Source organism: Oncorhynchus masou, chromosome 19 (assembly GCF_036934945.1).
Source record: "Oncorhynchus masou masou isolate Uvic2021 chromosome 19, UVic_Omas_1.1, whole genome shotgun sequence".
NCBI classification, from domain to species: domain Eukaryota; kingdom Metazoa; phylum Chordata; class Actinopteri; order Salmoniformes; family Salmonidae; genus Oncorhynchus; species Oncorhynchus masou.
This window is the reverse complement of record NC_088230.1, coordinates 34,225,874-34,247,435: the sequence shown is the minus strand read 5'-3', so window position 1 is coordinate 34,247,435 and position 21,562 is coordinate 34,225,874. Positions and strand designations below refer to the sequence as shown.

Sequence of the window (21,562 nt, the reverse complement as noted above, 5' to 3'; positions counted from 1 at the left end):
GTCCCCCCACAACTAAACGACACAATCTCCCCAGTCCCCCCACAACTAAACGACACAATCTCCCCAGTCCCCCCAACTAAACGACACAATCTCCCCAGTCCCCCCAACTAGCCGGCACAATCTCCCCAGTCCCCCCAAACTAACCGACACAATCTCCCCAGTCCCCCCAACTAGCCGGCACAATCTCCCCAGTCCCCCAATCTCCCCAGTCCCCCCAAACTAACCGACAATCTCCCCAGTCCCCCAAACTAACCGACACAATCTCCCCAGTCCCCCCAACTAACCGGCACAATCTCCCCAGTCCCCCCAACTACCCGGCACAATCTCCCCAGTCCCCCCAACTACCCGGCACAATCTCCCCAGTCCCCCCAACTAGCCGGCACAATCTCCCCAGTCCCCCCAACTAAACGGCACAATCTCCCCAGTCCCCCCAAACTAACCGACACCATTGACAGAGAGCGTGGTCGTGTGTGTCTGACACTCACCTTCGCAGGCGTAGCCCTGGCGGATGAGACCCACCATCAAGGAGGTGCAGTGCGTGCACTGGGTGGGGCTGGAGAAGGTCTTGATGCTCAGCTGGTGAGCTTTGGGCTGCAGACACATACACACACACGGAGAGAGATAAGAACACAAGTGTTACAGACAAGCTGACAGTGTTGTGTGTGTGAGCGGTGTGTGTGTGTGTGTGTGTGTGTGAGCGGTGTGTGTGTGTGTGTGTGTGTGTGTGTGAGCGGTGTGTGTGTGTGTGTGAGCGGTGTGTGTGTGTGTGTGTGTGTGTGTGTGTGAGCGGTGTGTGTGTGTGTGTGAGCGGTGTGTGTGTGTGTGTGTGTGTGTGAGCGGTGTGTGTGTGCGTGTGTGGTGTGTGAGTGGTGTGTGTGTGCGTGTGTGGTGTGTGAGCGGTGTGTGCGTGCGTGTGTGTGGCGGTGTGTGCGTGCGTGTGTGGCGGTGTGTGCGTGCGTGTGTGAGCGGTGTGTGCGTGCGTGTGTGAGCGGTGTGTGCGTGCGTGTGTGAGCGGTGTGTGCGTGCGTGTGTGAGCGGTGTGTGCGTGCGTGTGTGAGCGGTGTGTGCGTGCGTGTGTGAGCGGTGTGTGCGTGTGTGGTGTGTGAGCGGTGTGTGCGTGAGCGGTGTGTGAGCGGTGTGTGCGTGAGCGGTGTGTGCGTGTGTGAGCGGTGTGCGTGTGTGAGCGGTGTGCGTGTGTGCGTGTGTGTGGTGTGAGCGGTGTGTGTGTGTGAGAGCGGTGTGTGTGTGTGAGAGCGGTGTGTGTGTGAGCGGTGTGTGTGTGTGAGAACGGTGTGTGCGTGTGCGTGAGCGGTGTGTGCGTGAGCGGTGTGTGCGTATGAGCGGTGTGTGCGTATGAGCGGTGTGTGCGTATGAGCGGTGTGTGCGTATGAGCGGTGTGTGCGTATGAGCGGTGTGTGTGAGAGGTGTGTGCGTGTGTGTGAGCGGTGTGTGCGTGTGTGTGAGCGGTGTGTGCGTGTGTGTGCGAGCGGTGTGTGTGCGTGTGGTGTGTGTGCGTGTGTGTGTGAGCGGTGTGTGTGAGCGGTGTGTGCGTGTGAGCGGTGTCAGGCAGTACCTTTGGTAGTACCTTTGTGTGTGAGCGGTGTGAGCGGTGTGTGCGTGTGCGTGAGCGGTGTGTGCGTGTGAGCGGTGTGTGCGTGTGAGCGGTGTGTGCGTGTGAGCGGTGTGTGCGTGTGAGCGGTGTGCGCGTGTGAGCGGTGTGCGCGTGTGAGCGGTGTGCGCGTGTGAGCGGTGTGTGTGTGTGAGCGGTGTGTGTGTGTGAGCGGTGTGTGTGAGAGGTGTGTGCGTGTGTGTGAGCGGTGTGTGCGTGTGTGTGAGCGGTGTGTGCGTGTGTGTGCGAGCGGTGTGTGTGCGTGTGGTGTGTGCGTGTGTGTGTGAGCGGTGTGTGTGAGCGGTGTGTGCGTGTGAGCGGTGTCAGGCAGTACCTTTGGTGTGGTCAGCAGCGATGTTGGATAGACCGGGGAGGGGACAGTAGGGGTAACAGCAGTGGGCTTGGGGACTGGCTCCTGTGGGAGAGGGGTCAAAGTTTAAAGGTCAACTGGTCAGACTGGGGAGAGGACAGCACTGGGTTCATTAGGCACCAAATGGGAGACCATTTACTAAAGTGGGGAGGGACTACATTGAGTTACTAATTGAAACAAATTGTTTTCCGTTGCAAAACGTTTTCCCTTGGTACCTTAATGAACGTGACCCTGGTTCTATACTGTAAAAACATGAACTATGCTTTACTGGGATAAGAGTCATTTAATTAGCTAACAATCAGGAAGGGGGTCAAGAGAGTCATTTAATTAGCTAACAAATCAGGAAGGGGGTCCAGAAATTCATTTAATTAGCTAACAATCAGGAAGGGGGTCAAGAGAGTCATTTAATTAGCTAACAATCAGGAAGGGGGTCAAGAGAGTCATTTAATTAGCTAACAATCAGGAAGGGGGTCAAGAAAGTCATTTAATTAGCTAACAAATCAGGAAGGGGGTCAAGAAAGTCATTTAATTAGCTAACAATCAGGAAGGGGGTCAAGAGAGTCATTTAATTAGCTAACAATCAGGAAGGAGATCAAGAGAGTCGTTTAATTAGCTAACAATCAGGAAGGTCAAGAGAGTCATTTAATTAGCTAACAATCAGGAAGGGGGTCAAGAGTCATTTAATTAGCTAACAATCAGGAAGGAGGTAAATTGTTCTGAACTTCTGAAGATCAATGAATGAATTAAATGTAAGAATTGCCCTGCATTTCACCTCTTCTCCTGTATTGACAGTGAGTTTTAACCAATGACGTGTATAAACCCTGGATTGCTGATGCAATGTATTGGCAATTGAGAGGTTTTCAATTAAATGTTTAAAGGACCATATTACATCTATTTTTGTTGTAGTGAGGACAGTAACAGTCATAATCTTAAAACAATTATACTTTAAGGAAATATGATTGTTAAATGTTTATGTTGAGTTCACAGTAGGGGTGGCAGGTAGGTTAGTGGTTAGTGTTGGGCCAGTAACCGTAAGGTTGCTAGATCGAATCCCCGAGCTGACAAACATCTGTCGTTCTGCCCCTGAACAGGCAGTTAACCCACTGTTCCTAGGCCATCAGTGTAAATAAGAATTTGTTCTTAACTGACTTGCTTAGTTAAATAAAGGTTAAATAAATAAAAAATATAATTTAAAAAAGTGTGCATTAAGATGTCTAATAAAATATATATATATATTTTTTTACAATGGTGGGGGAGGTAGTGCCAAAATGGAGGCACCGTGCCTTCACCACAGTGCCCCCTACCAGTCATCTAGTGTATATATTAATCATTGGTGACAACACACCTAAACCCTGTTAAAATGAACAATAGGCATTGTGAATCATAGCATACATTAAAATATTAAATTTTACAATGACTAATAATTTGTTATTATTTATTACATGTTATTATCTCTCTCTCTACATTATTGGGAAGGACCCGTAAGTAAGCATTTCACTGTCAGTCTACACCTGTTGTTTACCAAGCATGTGAAAAATAAAATGTGAACTGGGATGAGGAGACAGGGAACACGTCTGGAGAAAGGATGTCTGGGAGGGATGTGCGATATGGACGGAAGTGTGTGTGTGTGTGTGTGCGCGATGGAACACTCACATCCTGCTCAGAGGCCACGGAGGGCGACGAGGAAGGGACATCTGACTTCTGGGGCGTGGCATCTATCTCGCTGACAGAGCTGGTCTGGAGGAGGGAGAGGGATGACGGGACAGATGAGTGTGTGTGTGTCCCGGTGCGGAAATGTTTGCGTTGTGCTATAGGCTGAGACATATACACTAGGGTCACCAGCACTGACAACTATCGCACTAGGTGGCTTTAAAAACATTTTTTATTTCACCTTTATTTAATTTAACCAGGTAGGCAAGATGAGAACACGTTCTCATTTACAAGTTGCGACCTGGCCAAGATAAAGCATGCTTGAGGTTGCACGTGTCCACAGCTCTGGAATCAGACTAGCCAATCTCCAATCCATTAGAGAGTTAAAATATAGCTGACCCTGTATCAGTGATTCATTTCTATGTGAAGGGCTGAAGGGAGCATCGAGGCAGCCAGTAGGTGGTGCTAAGTGCCCATCTCTCAATGCCTCCTTGAATATTTGGGTTCCCCCCCAAAATTGTGTCAGTATCCGAGGAAGTGAACACATCTCAACAACACCTGCATCAACTCATACACATAGGAACTGCCTATGCTATATTTAAGCAGTAAGGCATGAGGGTGTGTGGTATATGGCCAATATACCACAGGGCTAAGGGCTGTTCTTGGACACATACCACAAACCCCCTGAGGTTCCTTATTGGTGTTATAAACTGGTTATCAACGTAATTAGAGCAGTAAAAATACATGTTTCGTCATACCCGTGGAACACGATCTGATATACCACGGCTGTCAGCCAATCAGCATCCAGGGCTTGAACCCCCCCCCCCAGTTTATAATATAATAATATATATGCCATTTTGCAGACGCATAGTATTTCACCATCATGAAGGCATACTCGGAACAGGTATCGAGCTGAAGGGGTTTGGTGAATAAAACCAAAATACAAAACAAGCCCACTTTTAACATGTCACAATCCTAATACGAGCAGTATACTGTGTTACACACAAATCATTTTTATCATTCAGTATTTTCATGGTCTACTAGACTGTGTTGTAAGAAATCTTCAGTGTACGGTCGGTCCACTTAAGAGTCAAATAATGAGTTAACAGATGACACATTGAAATCATAAACAATACTTACCATATAAACATTGTTATTTTAAATGTGATTCTTTACATCGACTCAAATGTAGCATAATTCAAACACTTACAGCCTAACAATGTTACTGATAAGGTTTAATTTTTTATTTATTTTTTATTTGATTTATAAATACAACCAAAAAGATTGACAAAATTAGGAGAAATCATGGGAGGTCATTTGGGATCCGACCCTAATCATCTTTTAATTAAACTAAAATGAAGGCAGGTTCTACATCCTCCCAACCAAATCACTGGCTAAAGAGACACACTGAAAAGGTCTAGCTCGTCAATATTCTCAGTGTGCCGTCGTAGGGTTTGTTTGTTTTGTTTCTTCGTTAGTTGTGTAGGCAGCTAACAAATATGCAAATGGTTAAACAGGGTTTTGTGAGGTGACTGGGGATACTGAGGGATCTACTGAGGGATTCTGACGGACGTTAGCAGTATTAAGGCATTAAGGCATTGGGGATGCTAATGCAGAAGACGCACGTTCCAGAGGAGATGCTCATAAACCTTTTAGCGCCCAACATAAACTAATGCTAACATAGGGGAAGGTTAACTACAGGGGGAGAGTGCCACCAGCTGTGAAAAGGTCTATTTTAGCATCATTTTAATCCTTCTAGCTAAATTAGCATTAGCTACAATCTGTGCTAATCACAGTCATGTAGCAGCTAGCCTGTTCACAATAGTAACAATAGAAATACTAGGAAAAGTTTAAACTATCATGCACACTACCATAAGAGACAAGAGGCTAAAGTATTAGCCCATATTAGCATGCTAATGGGTAACTGCTAATTGCCAAAAACAGGGCAACACACCTGGAGAAACCTCTATTTTCTCCCAACCTTTTTGTATGCTGGCAGCACAACCCCCCCTGGGTTAGGGTTTAACTGAGAAAATGGGGGAAGGAGCTCTGAGGAAACCACTTACTTCATCCCAAAACGCTAGCAGAGAGGACGCGGACGAGGAAGAGACCGATTCCTTTTTTGGAAGGGTGACACACGAGAGGGACAAAAAAAAGCACAAGTTTTTTGGGGTTTATGGTTTATTTTTGGGGGGTTTTATGGGGTTCTTTTGCAGAACAAGAACATAATGGGGGCCAAAGTTGATAAGGTCATTCAACAGGGTTTACTGCAAGGACATGCTTAGACCATCGATTCCCATGGTTTATCGTGTGTCAATTTATGTCCCTGAGAAAATTGAGGGAACTAAGACAAAATGGCCCCTTCACCACAAGCCGTTTCCTCTGAAACAACACTGAATCAGGTCTTCTGGGGCCTTTATGCTGACCTAGCGGCTTCAATGCTGACTAATCCTTATTTTCACAACCTCGAGGTAGCCAGGTGTTGAAAAACCCCCAGGTTGTGCTGAGCAGCGAGATCAGTCAACCACAAAGCAGCGTGCGCTAGTGCTGTTGAAAGTGAGAAGCAGGTTAGCAGCTAATAGTTTTGCCCATCTTCTCCGTCTCATTAAGTTCAGGTCATGGCAAGCTTTCTTGTACCTCTCCTTTGCGGCCCTGAGCCCTTCTCATAACGTTGGCCCATTCGCTGCAGATCCTGTCCAAACCTTGGCAGCTGTATCAGGTTACCGTGTGTGGATGGGTAAAATATCCCCAATTTATTCCATGGGTTGGAGGGTCAGGAGGTACTTTTCTGCTTGCTCCCCCCTCTCCGTAACTTTGAAGTTCTTTGTGGTGATGACCTGATTGAGTACATCAGAGGGCATGGTGATATAAACTCCGGAGCTTGGTCCCTTTCGCACTTTGAACTGTATGTACCAGTTCAAAGTTCAAAATTGAACTGGGTCTCTCTTTTTAAGGATTTCAATGTAAGTGTGTATACATGTGCGCATGTCTGTTTATAAATTGTGTGACTATGCGAGTGTGACAACAGCGCTAGCCAGCCAGTGTGTGTGTGTGTCTGTGTGTCTGTGTGTCTATGTGTCTGTCTGTGTGCATTTAACCACAGGGGTGCCGTCTGCAATGCCGTCTCTATTCTGACTCCCGTCTAGCAGGGTGCTCTGTGGGACACCAGCCATGCCGAGTCCTCCACCCTCTGAAATATATTTATCAACTCCCACCGGCCTGTCACCACCGATACACACACAGATACTGCGAGAAAGTGTCCGTTAAGGTTTGTTACGGACATGTGACGGGGGGAGAGAAAGACGTGCAGAGAGACACTCACTCTGAACGTCAGGTCGTGGGCCAGTGGAGAGGTGTTGAAGTACTCGAAAATGGAGTCCTGGAAATCGGGCAGTTTCAGACCTGTATTTAGGAGACAAGGACAGCCTGGGCATTGCATTTATACCAATTCTACAGAGGAATACCGTTCATACAAGTACAGTTGAAGGGAAACATGTAACTGATAATACTAGAGAATGAAATGAAATGTTTCTCTGTGAGACGAAGTTATGGACGAATGGACCAAAAGGCTAATCAACAGCTTCTATCCCCAAGCCATAAGACTGAGGAACAATTAATAAAATCGACACCGGACAATTGACTTTGACCCCCCCCTTTTTTGTACACTGCTGCTACTCGCTGTTTATTATTTATGCATAGTCACTTCACCCCCACCTACATGTACAAATGACCTCAACTAACCTGTACCCCCACACACTGACTCGGTACCCCCTGTATGTAGCTTCGTTATTGTTATTGTGTTACTTTTTATTATTACTTTATATTTTAATCAACTTGATAAATATATTATATTTCTTTAACTCTTCTTGAACTGCACTGTTGGTTAAGGGCTTGTAAGTAAAGCATTTCATGGTAAAGTCTACACTTGTCGTATTCGACGCATGTGACTAATAAAGTTTGATTTGACGAATGTGTATCTCCAATGATCAAATAAAACCAAACAAACGTTTCGTATCCGTACGAACAACACCAATTATACATTTGTGTTAGTTTCTCTACCAAACAACCTATTTCTGTACGTTGACATTTGCCAGGGACAGTTGAGAGCAGGAATAATCAACTAGATTCAGCCGTGGGGCGATTTTGTCTTGAGCAGACGGGCCAGGGAGCCGCAACATAATTACAAATCATTTGCAAATTGATCGCAAGATGCCCAAACATATATATCTGACTAAAACATCAATTTCAAACCTTGTTTAAAGTTGTATATGCTTACATACATCTGCCTCTATTATGGGAATGGGGAATACTTTAAAAAAAAAATGACTTCGAGCTGATTAGCTGGTGTTTTTACAGTCTTATGTGAAGAAGAAAAAATATTTGTGGGACAAATAAAATCACCCGCGGGGAAAGTTGGTCTCACCAGCTGTGGAACCCTGTTTTAGGGTAAAAACAAGGGTTAAGAGTATGGTAGACCAACCTTTGTCTGAGCGGGAACGGCTCTCCTCCAAGTCCTTCTTCATGATCTCCAGCTGCTCCACCATATCCCTGCTCCTGGACTCTGAATCCTTCAGTTTGCTGTGTGGTGTGTGTGTGTGTGTGTGTGTGTGTGTGTGAAGGAAAGAGGAAGAAAGTGGGTTATGATTCATCCTCTTTCCCATTCATGCCCACTTAAAACCGAAATAAAACTTTCCCTTTGCATCAATCAGCATGTAGCTAGCAAGCTAACCTGCACAAGCGCATTCTCGTTTGACCCCTTGAAAGACAGAAGATAGACTTAAAAGGTCAAACGCTAGGGGCCAACCGTGTGGGATGGCGAATGTTTGTGTAAAAGTAATGTAATGGTCTTGGTAAGTGGGGTCTTGGGTCTAGCTGTGCGGGGTCTTGGGTCTAGGTATGTGGGGTCTTGGGTCTAGGTATGTGGGGTCTTGCGTCTAGGTATGTGGGGTCTTGCGTCTAGGTATGTGGGGTCTTGGGTCTAGGTGTGCGGGGTCTTGCGTCTAGGTATGTGGGGTCTTGCGTCTAGGTATGTGGGGTCTTGCGTCTAGGTATGTGGGGTCTTGCGTCTAGGTATGCGGGGTCTTGCGCCTAGGTATGCGGGGTCTTGCGCCTAGGTATGCGGGGTCTTGCGTCTAGGTATGCGGGGTCTTGCGTCTAGGTATGCGGGGTCTTGCGTCTAGGTATGCGGGGTCTTGCGTCTAGGTATGCGGGGTCTTGCGTCTAGGTATGCGGGGTCTTGCGTCTAGGTATGTGGGGTCTTGCGTCTAGGTATGTGGGGTCTTGCGTCTAGGTATGTGGGGTCTTGCGTCTAGGTATGTGGGGTCTTGCGTCTAGGTATGTGGGGTCTTGCGTCTAGGTATGTGGGGTCTTGGGTCTAGGTATGTGGGGTCTTGGGTCTAGGTATGTGGGGTCTTGGGTCTAGGTGTGCGGGGTCTTGCGTCTAGGTATGTGGGGTCTTGCGTCTAGGTATGTGGGGTCTTGGGTCTAGGTATGTGGGGTCTTGCGTCTAGCTGTGCGGGGTCTTGGGTCTAGGTATGTGGGGTCTTGGGTCTAGGTATGTGGGGTCTTGCGTCTAGGTATGTGGGGTCTTGCGTCTAGGTGTGCGGGGTTAGCTCATCTGATAAGCTTGGGTCAGTGGGCAGCTCGCAGCTGGGTTTCCCTTACCGATTGCAAGCATACCCATAACATGATGCAACCACCATGCTTGAAAATATGGAGTGTTTGAATTTGGTTGTATTGGCAACAAACATAACACTTTTGTATTTAGGACAAAAAGTGAATTGCTTTGACACATTTTTTGCAGTATTACTTTAGTGCCTTGTTGCAAACAGGAAACATTTTGGAATATTTTTATGCTGTAAAGGCCTCCTTTTTCACTCTGTCAATTAGGTTAGTATTGTGGAGTAACTCCAATGGTGTTGATCTATCCTCAGTTGTCTCCTATCACAGCCATTCAACTCGGTTTCCTCCCTCTCGGGCAACGGCGTTAAGCAGGATGGATGCCTGTATCTTTGTGGTGACTGGGTGTATTGACACACCATTCAAATGTAATTATTAACTTCACAATGCTCAAATGGATATACAATATATATATATATTTACCCATCTACCTACAGGTGCCCTTCATTTCGAGGCATTGGAAAACCTCCCTGGTCTTTGTCGTTTTGGAAAACCTCCCTGAAATGTACTGCTTGACTGAGGGACCTTACAGATAATTGTAATATGTGGGGTACAGAGATGCGGAAGTCATTCAAAAATCATGTTAAACACTATTATTGCATACAGAGTGAGTCCATGCAACTTATTACGTGATTTGTTAAGCAAATTTGAACTCCTGGACTTATTTCAGGTTGAATATGTATTGACTCAAGACATTTCAGCTTCTCATTTTTAATTGACTTGTAAGAATAAAAAATAAAAAAACATAATTACACTTTGAAATTGAGGTAGTTTGTGTAGGTCAGTGACAAGATATATATGGTCAATTTTAAAATCAGACTAACAACAAAATGTGTGAAAAAGTTGAGGGGTTTAAATACTTTCTGAAGGTACTGTATGTATGCATGTATTAATGTATGTATGTATGTATGTATGTATGTATGTATGTATGCATGTATGCATGTATGCATGTATGCATGTATGTATGCATGTATGTATGTATGTATGTATGTATGCATGTATGCATGTATTAATGTATTAATGTATGTATGTATGTATGTATGTATGTATGTATGTATGTATGTATGTATGTATGTATGTATGTATGCATGTATGCATGTATTAATGTATTAATGTATGTATGTATGTATGTATGTATGTATGTATGTATACACACACACTGCGTTGTAGTTAAAATACCAGTGTCCATCTTTCCTACTGAACTCCCACTTACCCATCTTCCCCTCTGTTACCAACTGTCTAAACCAAGTGTACAATGTAAAAAAATTAAAATGGAGGTAAAAAAAATACAACTAAATACAATGATGTATTCTCTAAGAATGGTGTAATGCTGTGACCTGGGAGGGGGGGTCACGGTTGTAGTTGCAGGGGGCGGGGCTGACCTTTCGAAGGAGATGTTGGAGGCCTTGACCTTGCGAAGCTCCTCCTGGACCAGCTGCTTGGCCCGTATCTCGGCGTCCAGGGCCGACTGCAGCTCCAAACGGGCCGACATGTCCAGCTTCTGGCTGCGCCGCACCTTCCACAGGGGGTCCTGGGGACGAGAGCAGGATTACTGTATTGTATTCAGGGTGGGGGGGGAGGATTGACGTGATAACACTCATCAGTGGAAAATTATTGGGTGTGATTGATTGAAAATCGCCCTGAACACAGGGCGTAAACGGTGCAGGCAACGCCAGGAACGTGGTTTGAATTAAACCGATTGGCCACAAATCCCTCAACTGATTCCTGTTAGAGGTGAGTGGCAACTGGCCAATGCAGTTAGTTTCACTGTGTGTTGAATCTGCTTCTGTATTAGTATGCTCTCCTATGGATCGTCTTGTGACTGTCAAGCTGTGATGTAATAGTCCCTGTGTAATGCAATAGAGTGTATAAGATGTACAAATCCATTCAACTAAGAAAAAAAAGCTAACTGAACATGCCCTCAAGAAAATGGCTGTCGAATCATGTCAGCTGAACCTCAAAACACAACCATATCAACTCAAATACAATTCAGCAGGTGCAAAAAAAAATATTTGAAATTTCATCAACTCCACCGTACCCTCCCTTACACACACACACACGATGGACATTTTTTATCGAGCGAATGAGGGAGCCAATGAGGGAGCGAATGAGGGAGCCAATGAGGGAGCCAATGAGGGAGCCAATGAGGGAGCCAATGAGGGAGCCAATGAGGGAGCCAATGAGGGAGCCAATGAGGGAGCCAATGAGGGAGCCAATGAGGGAGCCAATGAGGGAGCCAATGACAAATGGACTTTTCAGGGAGCTCAGATGACATTCCGCGGATGCTGGCGGATCGCGTGACATCACGGCCCAACGGGACAGGAAATGAGGCACCGTATCCCTCTGACCCAGCCCGACCCACGCCTATTCCCCCAGCCCGACCCACGCCTATTCCCCCAGCCCGACCCACGCCTATTCCCCCAGCCCGACCCACGCCTATTCCCCCAGCCCGACCCACGCCTATTCCCCCAGCCCGACCCACGCCTATTCCCCCAGCCCGACCCACGCCTATTCCCCCAGCCCGACCCACGCCTATTCCCCCAGCCCGACCCACGCCTATTCCCCCAGCCCGACCCACACCTATTCCCCCAGCCCGACCCACACCTATTCCCCCAGCCCGACCCACACCTATTCCCCCAGCCCGACCCACACCTATTCCCCCAGCCCGACCCACACCTATTCCCCCAGCCCGACCCACACCTATTCCCCCAGCCCGACCCACACCTATTCCCCCAGACAGTCTGACTTGCACGTTACAGGAGAGAGAGAAGAAAGAGAGCGAGAGAGGAAAGAGCAAGAGAGACAGCGAGAGGAGAGTGTGAGAAAAGGATCCATATTGCTCCTGAACAGCTCTTTGTACTAAGGAGCCCCCCCCCCCCTCCTAAACTTAACCATTAGGGTGATGGAAGAATATCTATCAGTATTTAAGGGCAACTTCTACTAACCCGCTCCCCTGAAATGTATTCCTAGGTTCTTGTAAGCAATGGAAGCATAGTATAGTATCAGTCTTGCCTGAAACACATGTGGCCCCTTCAAACTCCTCAGATAATTTACACTCAGAATCCAATTTTGCTTTCTAGGTCTCAATGCTTCAAAGCAGTGCCAGTATTTTTAAATACTCACTATCGGGGGACATCAAACCCACTTTCAAACGGGCCTAAAAATATCACGTTAGAATTCAGATCACACCGGCTATTCCAGGTTATTTCTTCTCAAGAAAAATCAAATCATCAATCGGTATTAAATGGGCCATATGAGTGACAGACTGGCGACACTATCGGCATGAGAGCAGTCCTCTGCACCGCCTACGGTTGGAGCGCCACCTCCACCATGATTGGACGCACTCACCCTCTTGTCCCCCCCAGCTGAGGGAAAGGGCTTCAGGGGAGGAGTGGCCACTCCTGAGCCTTGCTGGGGACGGGAGTTTAAAACAGAAGAGTACACCAACACTTCACCAGAGTACACCAACACTTCACCAGAGTACACCAACACTTCACCAGAGTACACCAACAACACACACTTCACCAGAGTACACCAACACACTCTTCAACACGTCACCAGAGTACACCAACACTTCACCAGAGTACACCAACAACACACACTTCACCAGAGTACACCAACAACACACACGTCACCAGAGTACACCAACACAACACACTCTTCAACACTTCACCTGAGTACACCAACACTTCACCAGAGTACACCAACACACTCTTCAACACTTCACCAGAGTACATCAACACAACACACACTTCACCAGATTGCACCAACACAACACACACTTCACCAGAGTACACCAACACACTCTTCAACACGTCACCAGAGTACACCAACACAACACACACTTCACCAGAGTACACCAACAACACACTTCAGAGTACACCAACAACTTTGCGAAGGAAGGAAATTATTGGCAACCAAAATATTTTTCTACAATTTCTCCATCATTGGGCAGTTTAATGCTTTCCCTCCTACTACCCCCCCCTCCTCCTTTTTTTTGATTGCTTGAGCAAATCTACTACTATGTAGGGAACAGGGTGTCATTTGGGATGAATACAATGTTAGTCCACTCTTAAAACAGTATCAGCAACAACAGCGGGCATAGCCTTTCTCCGTCTGGTGAGCACTATGCTTCCAGAAGTACCCAGACAGACACCAGGAGCTAATATCATTAAGCTAACGCTACTAATGCTAAGTCTGCCATAAATAGCCCTGTCTAATGGGAATGGATGGAGGGGAGATGACAGGTGTGCCAACGTTGTTGCTAACGCTAGCTAAATAGCCATGTCGAATAGGAATGGACGGAGGGGAGATGACAATAGTGCTAACGCTAGCTAGCAAAGGGAGCGGAGAGATGTAATATCCCTCTCCCTGTAACCAGGTTAAGGCCGAAAATAAGAGGAAGATTGACTCCCTACGCATACAGAATTTTAATTTTTTTTTATTTAACCAGGTAGGCAAGTTGAGAACAAGTTCTCATTTACAATTGCGACCTGTCGAATAAACTATAGAGTTATATCTAGAGAGGTTATAACGGCGCCGGACAGATGACCTCTCAACACTAATGTCGCTCTGTAGATTAACAGGTGACTAATTATATATTGATACACATCCATTGTGAAATATAGTAGATATGGAATATTTAAGAACAAATTACGTGATTTCTATTTCAGTTCACATTGATTTTGCTAAAACCAATTTGAAGTAAAGACTACCATGTCTGATACAACACCTTTCCATCCATAGAAAGTACAAGGCGTTGTAGAAAGATACCGTGGAGCCGGGAGGCTACAGTGGGGCGCCGGGAGGGAGAGGCTACAGTCGAGGGAGAGGCTACAGTGGGGCGCCGGGAGGGAGAGGCTACAGTGGGGCGCCGGGAGGGAGAGGCTACAGTGGGGCGCCGGGAGGGAGAGGCGACAGTGGGGCGCCGGGAGGGAGAGGCGACAGTGGGGCGCCGGGAGGCGACAGTGGGGCGCCGGGAGGCGACAGTGGTGCGCCGGGAGGCGCCGGGAGCCGGGAGGCGGACAGTGGGGCGCCGGGAGTGCTACAGTGGGGCGCCGGGAGGCTACAGTGGGGCGCCGGGAGGCTACAGTGGGGCGCCGGGAGGCTACAGTGGGCGCGGGAGGCTACAGTGGGCGCCGGGAGGGAGAGGCTACAGTGGGCGCCGGGAGGGAGAGGCTACAGTGGGGCGCCGGGAGGAGAGGCGACAGTGGGGCGCCGGGAGGGAGAGGCGACAGTGGGGCGCCGGGAGGCGACAGTGGGGCGCCGGGAGGCGACAGTGGGGCGCCGGGAGGCGACAGTGGGGCGCCGGGAGGCGACAGTGGCCCGGAGGGAGAGGCGACAGTGGGGCGCCGGGAGGGAGAGGCTACAGTGGGGCGCCGGGAGGGAGAGGTGACAGTGGGGCGCCGGGAGGCTACAGTGGGGCGCCGGGAGGCTACAGGGGCGCCGGGAGGCGACAGTGGGCGCCGTGAGGCGACAGGGGCGCCGTGAGGCGACAGTGGGGCGCCGGGAGGCGACAGTGGGGCGCCGGGAGGCGACAGTGGGGCGCCGGGAGGCGACAGTGGGGCGCCGGGAGGCGACAGTGGGGCGCCGGGAGGCGACAGTGGGGCGCCGGGAGGCGACAGTGGGGCGCCGGGAGGCGACAGTGGGGCACCGGGAGGCGACAGTGGGGCGACGGGAGGCTACAGTGGGGGCGCCGGGAGGCTACAGTGGGGCGCAGGGAGGCTGCAGTGGGGCGACGGGGGGGCTGCAGTGGGGCGACGGGGGGGGCTACAGTTACATGTCCAGTGTAGCAGACCTGTCTGGCTGATTGCCTGATACAAAGTCCATAGGAATGAATGGGACTCCATTTTCAGAACTAGGTCTAATTATTATATAATTCTATGATACTGCCCTTTGACAGTAATGCCTTGGGGTGAAATGAGTAGACTGGGTGCTGCCTCTACACAGCTTTTGGGGGATGGCCTATATACAGCTACTGTCCCCTACAGTCTGGCACCCGATCTGGATCTCTTCAATTTACATCCAGTGGCACTGTGTCAATGTGGGATAAAAGCAATGTGTTCAGCAGGGGAACATTATAATCACCACAACAAGGGAAGTACCGTGTGATGTGGTGGTATCCCCTAGTTACGGCTGTGCTCAGACCAGGAGCCCTAATTTGACAGTTGGACTCTGTTGAAGCCAACAAACACACCTCGGAGGGGATGGGACCAAGGTGTTTGCGTGTGTGTGTGTGGCGAAGGTTTTTATACATCTAAGTTAGCGTGTGTTTGTTCGATTAGTATACTTTTAAGTGTGTGTGTGTGTGTGTAGTGTATCTTACCAGGGGTCGTGGGCCCAGGCTGGAGCTGCGGAGAGACTCCAGCTCTTCAGTCATCTTGGAGGCCAGGGCCTGCAGGTAGCCGCGGGCATCCTTCTCATCACTCACCCTACGGGTTCACACACACACACACACGGTTTCATAAGCATCTATACATGCCTTACAAAGTTCATCTTCACTTGGGCACACCGTGGCAAAACATTTGACAACGGAAAAGGAAAACGAGCTATCCTATTGGACAAGTCCTTGGCCCTGTACAGCTAGCTGCCTTTGCACTGACCACTGGATGATCTCAGCGATCTGGGCTTCCCAGTGAGCCACGCTCTCCTTCTTAGAGGCCAAGTCTTGCAGCTCATCCTCCAGCTGGCGGTTCTGAGCGGTCAGCTTGTCCACAAACGTACACAGCTGAGAGAGAGAGACATACGGAGGGGGGGAGGCAGATAGGGAGGGGGGAGGCAGATAGGGAGGGGGAGGCAGATAGGGAGGGGGAGGCAGATAGGGAGGGGGAGGCAGATAGGGAGGGGGAGGCAGATAGGGAGGGGGAGGCAGATAGGGAGGGGGGGAGGCAGATAGGGAGGGGGGAGGCAGATAGGGAGGGGGAGGCAGATAGGGAGGGGGGAGGCAGATAGGGAGGGGGAGGCAGATAGGGAGGGGGAGGCAGATAGGGAGGGGGGGAGGCAGATAGGGAGGGGGAGGCAGATAGGGAGGGGGAGGCAGATAGGGAGGGGGAGGCAGATAGGGAGGGGGAGGCAGATAGGGAGGGGGAGGCAGATAGGGAGGGGGAGGCAGATAGGGAGGGGGAGGCAGATAGGGAGGGGGAGGCAGATAGGGAGGGGGAGGCAGATAGGGAGGGGGAGGCAGATAGGGAGGGGGAGGCAGATAGGGAGGGGGAGGCAGATAGGGAGGGGGAGGCAGATAGGGAGGGGGAGGCAGATAGGGGGGAGGCAGATAGGGAGGGGGGAGGCAGATAGGGAGGGGGAGGCAGATAGGGAGGGGGAGGCAGATAGGGAGGGGGAGGCAGATAGGGGGGAGGCAGATAGGGAGGGGGAGGCAGATAGGGAGGGGGAGGCAGATAGGGAGGGGGAGGCAGATAGGGAGGGGGAGGCAGATAGGGAGGGGGGAGGCAGATAGGGAGGGGGAGGCAGATAGGGAGGGGGGGAGAGGCAGAGGGGAGGTATTGATAGGGGGGGGGGGGAAGAGAGCAAGTCAGAGAGAGCCATTAAGAATCCATTCGCAACACCTGTCTTTCCCACAGTGTGTAAACTCAACCTATGTGTGGGCCTTACCCTGTCAGCCTCTGTGGTCAGCTTGCGGTTGTCCTCGGTCAGCATGCTGCGCTCACGCTCGTACTTGTCCTTTAGAGCGCCCACTGCCTCATCCGTCTCGGTTTGTCTGCACACACAGAGACACACGCACAGAGACACACACACAGAGACACACACACACAAATAATGAGATCTCAAGTCCGCAGGTCAAACAATAACACAGGCACCCCACCACCTTTTTGGGTATACAGCTTAAGGAAGGGGCAGGAGAAATGTAGCCACTCTTTAATTCACAGACAGTTCATGGATGAGAGGACTGACCAGCCATGAGAAATCTAAATGAGTTTTAACCGAGCTATACAGTCTATGTTCACAATTATGAGTAAAAAAAAAAGCTTATATTTTGGGTTCTGATGGGGATTGACAGTGAGCTCATGAGCCATGTATAAGTTATATTCTTCAAGAATCAAAAATGGGCTATTCATCATTCATTTTCAAGTCCAAAAATGGATGTAGCAATCGCAGATTTCCACTTTAATGTAGAAATGTAAAGGTCTGGACAATTCTCTGAAGAAAAGCTCCCTCTAATCCTGAAGAGATACCCGTACGTCAAAGCTTCCATTAATGGGTAGTTACGCTATTTTAACTTTAGCCACAGTGGATGCTCGCCTAACCTACCTCTCAATCTTGGCAAAAGCCTAAACCTGTCCTATCTAAACCCACCTCTCTCTCTTGGCTTTCTCCAGCTTGTCCTTGAGCATGAGCAGCTCCTTGTGGAGGGAGAGCTGCTGGCCCTCTGAGTCGTGGAGCTCCTTCCGGAGGCCCTTGAGCTCACTGGTGTGGGAGGCCTCGCGGCGTACGAGCTCCTCCTCGTAGAACAGCACCTTCTTGTCCAGCTCAGACTTCACCTTGGACAGTTCCTGCTGCAGCTCTGGGCTGCTGCTCCCGGCCCCACGCCCGCTACCCTGCTGCTTTACCTGCGGGGAGAAAGACACAGCATTGTTTCCTAAGGGGTTTTAAATGTGTTTTTAAATCATGAGTTAGAAATGAGCCTAAAAAAAAATAAAAAATCATAATCTCAAATGGCAAATAAACTGAAAACTTGCAACATGACAGACAGAAGGTGAGAGAGCGGAATTACCAAGAAATAAAACTAAACGAGGAGGAGGGAGCGGGGAGAGAACGGTGAGAATAATAAATGTACATTCATTCATATATACTCATATACACACACACACACACACATATATATATACACATATATATACACACACACACACTATATTATTATTACTAGAAGGGCTATAATAATAATGATAATAATGATAATAAACAGTTAAGGAATCGTGATGCAGAGGAAAGAGGTGGAGTATGACAGGAGTATGTTACGGGGGAGGAGAGAGGGGGAGGAGGTGGAGAGAGGGGGAGGAGGTGGAGAGAGGGGAAGGAGGTGGAGAGAGGGGAAGGAGGTGGAGAATGACAGGAGTATGTTACAGGGGGAGGAGAGAGGGGAAGGAGGTGGAGAGAGGGGAAGGAGGTGGAGAGAGGGGAAGGAGGTGGAGAGAGGGGAAGGAGGTGGAGAGAGGGGAAGGAGGTGGAGAGAGGGGAAGCAGGTGGAGAATAACAGGAGTATGTTACAGGGGGAGGAGAGAGGGGAAGGAGGTGGAGAGAGTGGAAGGAGGTGGAGAATAACAGGAGCATGTTACAGGGGGAGGAGAGAGGGGAAGGAGGTGGAGAATAACAGGAGCATGTTACAGGGGGAGGAGAGAGGGGAAGGAGGTGGAGAATAACAGGAGCATGTTACAGGGGGAGGAGAGAGGGGAAGGAGGTGGAGAGAGGGGAAGGAGGTGGAGAATAACAGGAGCATGTTACAGGGGGAGGAGAGAGGGGAAGGAGGTGGAGAATAACAGGAGCATGTTACAGGGGGAGGAGAGAGGGGAAGGAGGTGGAGAGAGGGGAAGGAGGTGGAGAATAACAGGAGCATGTTACAGGGGGAGGAGAGAGGGGAAGGAGGTGGAGAATAACAGGAGCATGTTACAGGGGGAGGAGAGAGGGGAAGGAGGTGGAGAGAGTGGAAGGAGGTGGAGAATAACAGGAGCATGTTACAGGGGGAGGAGAGAGGGGAAGGAGGTGGAGAGGGGGAGGAGGTGGAGAATGACAGGAGTATGTTACAGGGGGAGGAGAGAGGGGAAGGAGGTGGAGAATAACAGGAGCATGTTACAGGGGGAGGAGAGAGGGGAAGGAGGTGGAGAGAGGGGAAGGAGGTGGAGAATAACAGGAGCATGTTACAGGGGGAGGAGAGAGGGGAAGGAGGTGGAGAATAACAGGAGCATGTTACAGGGGGAGGAGAGAGGGGAAGGAGGTGGAGAGAGGGGAAGGAGGTGGAGAATAACAGGAGCATGTTACAGGGGGAGGAGAGAGGGGAAGGAGGTGGAGAATAACAGGAGCATGTTACAGGGGGAGGAGAGAGGGGAAGGAGGTGGAGAGAGGGGAAGGAGGTGGAGAGAGGGGGGAAGGAGGTGGAGAATAACAGGAGCATGTTACAGGGGGAGGAGAGAGGGGAAGGAGGTGGAGAGAGGGGAAGGAGGTGGAGAATAACAGGAGCATGTTACAGGGGGAGGAGAGATGGGAAGGAGGTGGAGAATAACAGGAGCATGTTACAGGGGGAGGAGAGAGGGGAAGGAGGTGGAGAGAGGGGAAGGAGGTGGAGAATAACAGGAGCATGTTACAGGGGGAGGAGAGAGGGGAAGGAGGTGGAGAGAGGGGAAGGAGGTGGAGAATAACAGGAGCATGTTACAGGGGGAGGAGAGAGGGGAAGGAGGTGGAGAGAGGGGAAGGAGGTGGAGAATAACAGGAGCATGTTACAGGGGGAGGAGAGAGGGAAGGAGGTGGAGAATAACAGGAGCATGTTACAGGGGGAGGAGAGAGGGGAAGGAGGTGGAGAATAACAGGAGCATGTTACAGGGGGAGGAGAGAGGGGAAGGAGGTGGAGAGAGGGGAAGGAGGTGGAGAATAACAGGAGCATGTTACAGGGGGAGGAGAGAGGGGAAGGAGGTGGAGAATAACAGGAGCATGTTACAGGGGGAGGAGAGAGGGGAAGGAGGTGGAGAGAGGGGAAGGAGGTGGAGAATAACAGGAGCATGTTACAGGGGGAGGAGAGATGGGAAGGAGGTGGAGAGAGGGGGAGGAGGTGGAGAGAGGGGAAGGAGGTGGAGAGAGGGGAAGGAGGTGGAGAGAGGGGAAGGAGGTGGAGAATGACAGGAGTATGTTACAGGGGGAGGAGAGATGGGAAGGAGGTGGAGAGAGGGGGAGGAGGTGGAGAATAACAGGAGCATGTTACAGGGGGAGGAGAGAGGGGAAGGAGGTGGAGAATAACAGGAGCATGTTACAGGGGGAGGAGAGAGGGGAAGGAGGTGGAGAGAGGGGAAGGAGGTGGAGAATAACAGGAGCATGTTACAGGGGGAGGAGAGAGGGGAAGGAGGTGGAGAGAGGGGAAGGAGGTGGAGAATAACAGGAGCATGTTACAGGGGGAGGAGAGAGGGGAAGGAGGTGGAGAATAACAGGAGTATGTTACAGGGGGTGGAGAGAGGGGAAGGAGGTGGAGAATGACAGGAGTATGTTACAGGGGGAGGAGAGATGGGAAGGAGGTGGAGAGAGGGGGAGGAGGTGGAGAATAACAGGAGCATGTTACAGGGGGAGGAGAGAGGGGAAGGAGGTGGAGAGAGGGGAAGGAGGTGGAGAATAACAGGAGCATGTTACAGGGGGAGGAGAGAGGGGAAGGAGGTGGAGAGAGGGGAAGGAGGTGGAGAGAGGGAAGGAGGTGGAGAGAGGGGAAGGAGGTGGAGAATGACAGGAGTATGTTACAGGGGGAGGAGAGAGGGGAAGGAGGTGGAGAATAACAGGAGCATGTTACAGGGGGAGGAGAGAGGGAAGGAGGTGGAGAATAACAGGAGCATGTTACAGGGGGAGGAGAGAGGGGAAGGAGGTGGAGAGAGGGGAAGGAGGTGGAGAATAACAGGAGCATGTTACAGGGGGAGGAGAGATGGGAAGGAGGTGGAGAGAGGGGAAGGAGGTGGAGAATAACAGGAGCATGTTACAGGGGGAGGAGAGAGGGGAAGGAGGTGGAGAGAGGGGAAGGAGGTGGAGAATAACAGGAGCATGTTACAGGGGGAGGAGAGAGGGGAAGGAGGTGGAGAATAACAGGAGCATGTTACAGGGGGAGGAGAGAGGGGAAGGAGGTGGAGAGAGGGGAAGGAGGTGGAGAATAACAGGAGCATGTTACAGGGGGAGGAGAGAGGGGAAGGAGGTGGAGAGAGGGGGAAGGAGGTGGAGAATAACAGGAGCATGTTACAGGGGGAGGAGAGAGGGGAAGGAGGTGGAGAGAGGGGAAGGAGGTGGAGAATAACAGGAGCATGTTACAGGGGGAGGAGAGAGGGGAAGGAGGTGGAGAATAACAGGAGCATGTTACAGGGGGAGGAGAGAGGGGAAGGAGGTGGAGAATGACAGGAGTATGTTACAGGGGGAGGAGAGATGGGAAGGAGGTGGAGAGAGGGGGAGGAGGTGGAGAATAACAGGAGTATGTTACAGGAGGTGGAGAGAGGGGAAGGAGGTGGAGAATAACAGGAGCATGTTACAGGGGGAGGAGAGAGGGGAAGGAGGTGGAGAAT

The 21,562-nt window shown here is 50.1% G+C and overlaps 1 protein-coding gene across 1 annotated transcript in view; it reads right to left on the bottom strand.

The window, feature by feature from the left end:
- The window catches only part of LOC135506216 (serine/threonine-protein kinase MRCK beta-like), a 137,807-nt gene that overhangs the window by 23,642 nt on the left and 92,603 nt on the right, over positions 1–21,562 (bottom strand). Inside the window, 10 exon segments of the mRNA XM_064925732.1 lie at positions 486–591; positions 1,944–2,024; positions 3,633–3,716; positions 6,952–7,031; positions 8,110–8,207; positions 10,691–10,839; positions 15,634–15,739; positions 15,911–16,035; positions 16,917–17,022; positions 17,619–17,872. Of these exon segments, the coding sequence (XP_064781804.1) occupies positions 486–591; positions 1,944–2,024; positions 3,633–3,716; positions 6,952–7,031; positions 8,110–8,207; positions 10,691–10,839; positions 15,634–15,739; positions 15,911–16,035; positions 16,917–17,022; positions 17,619–17,872 (1,189 nt within the window).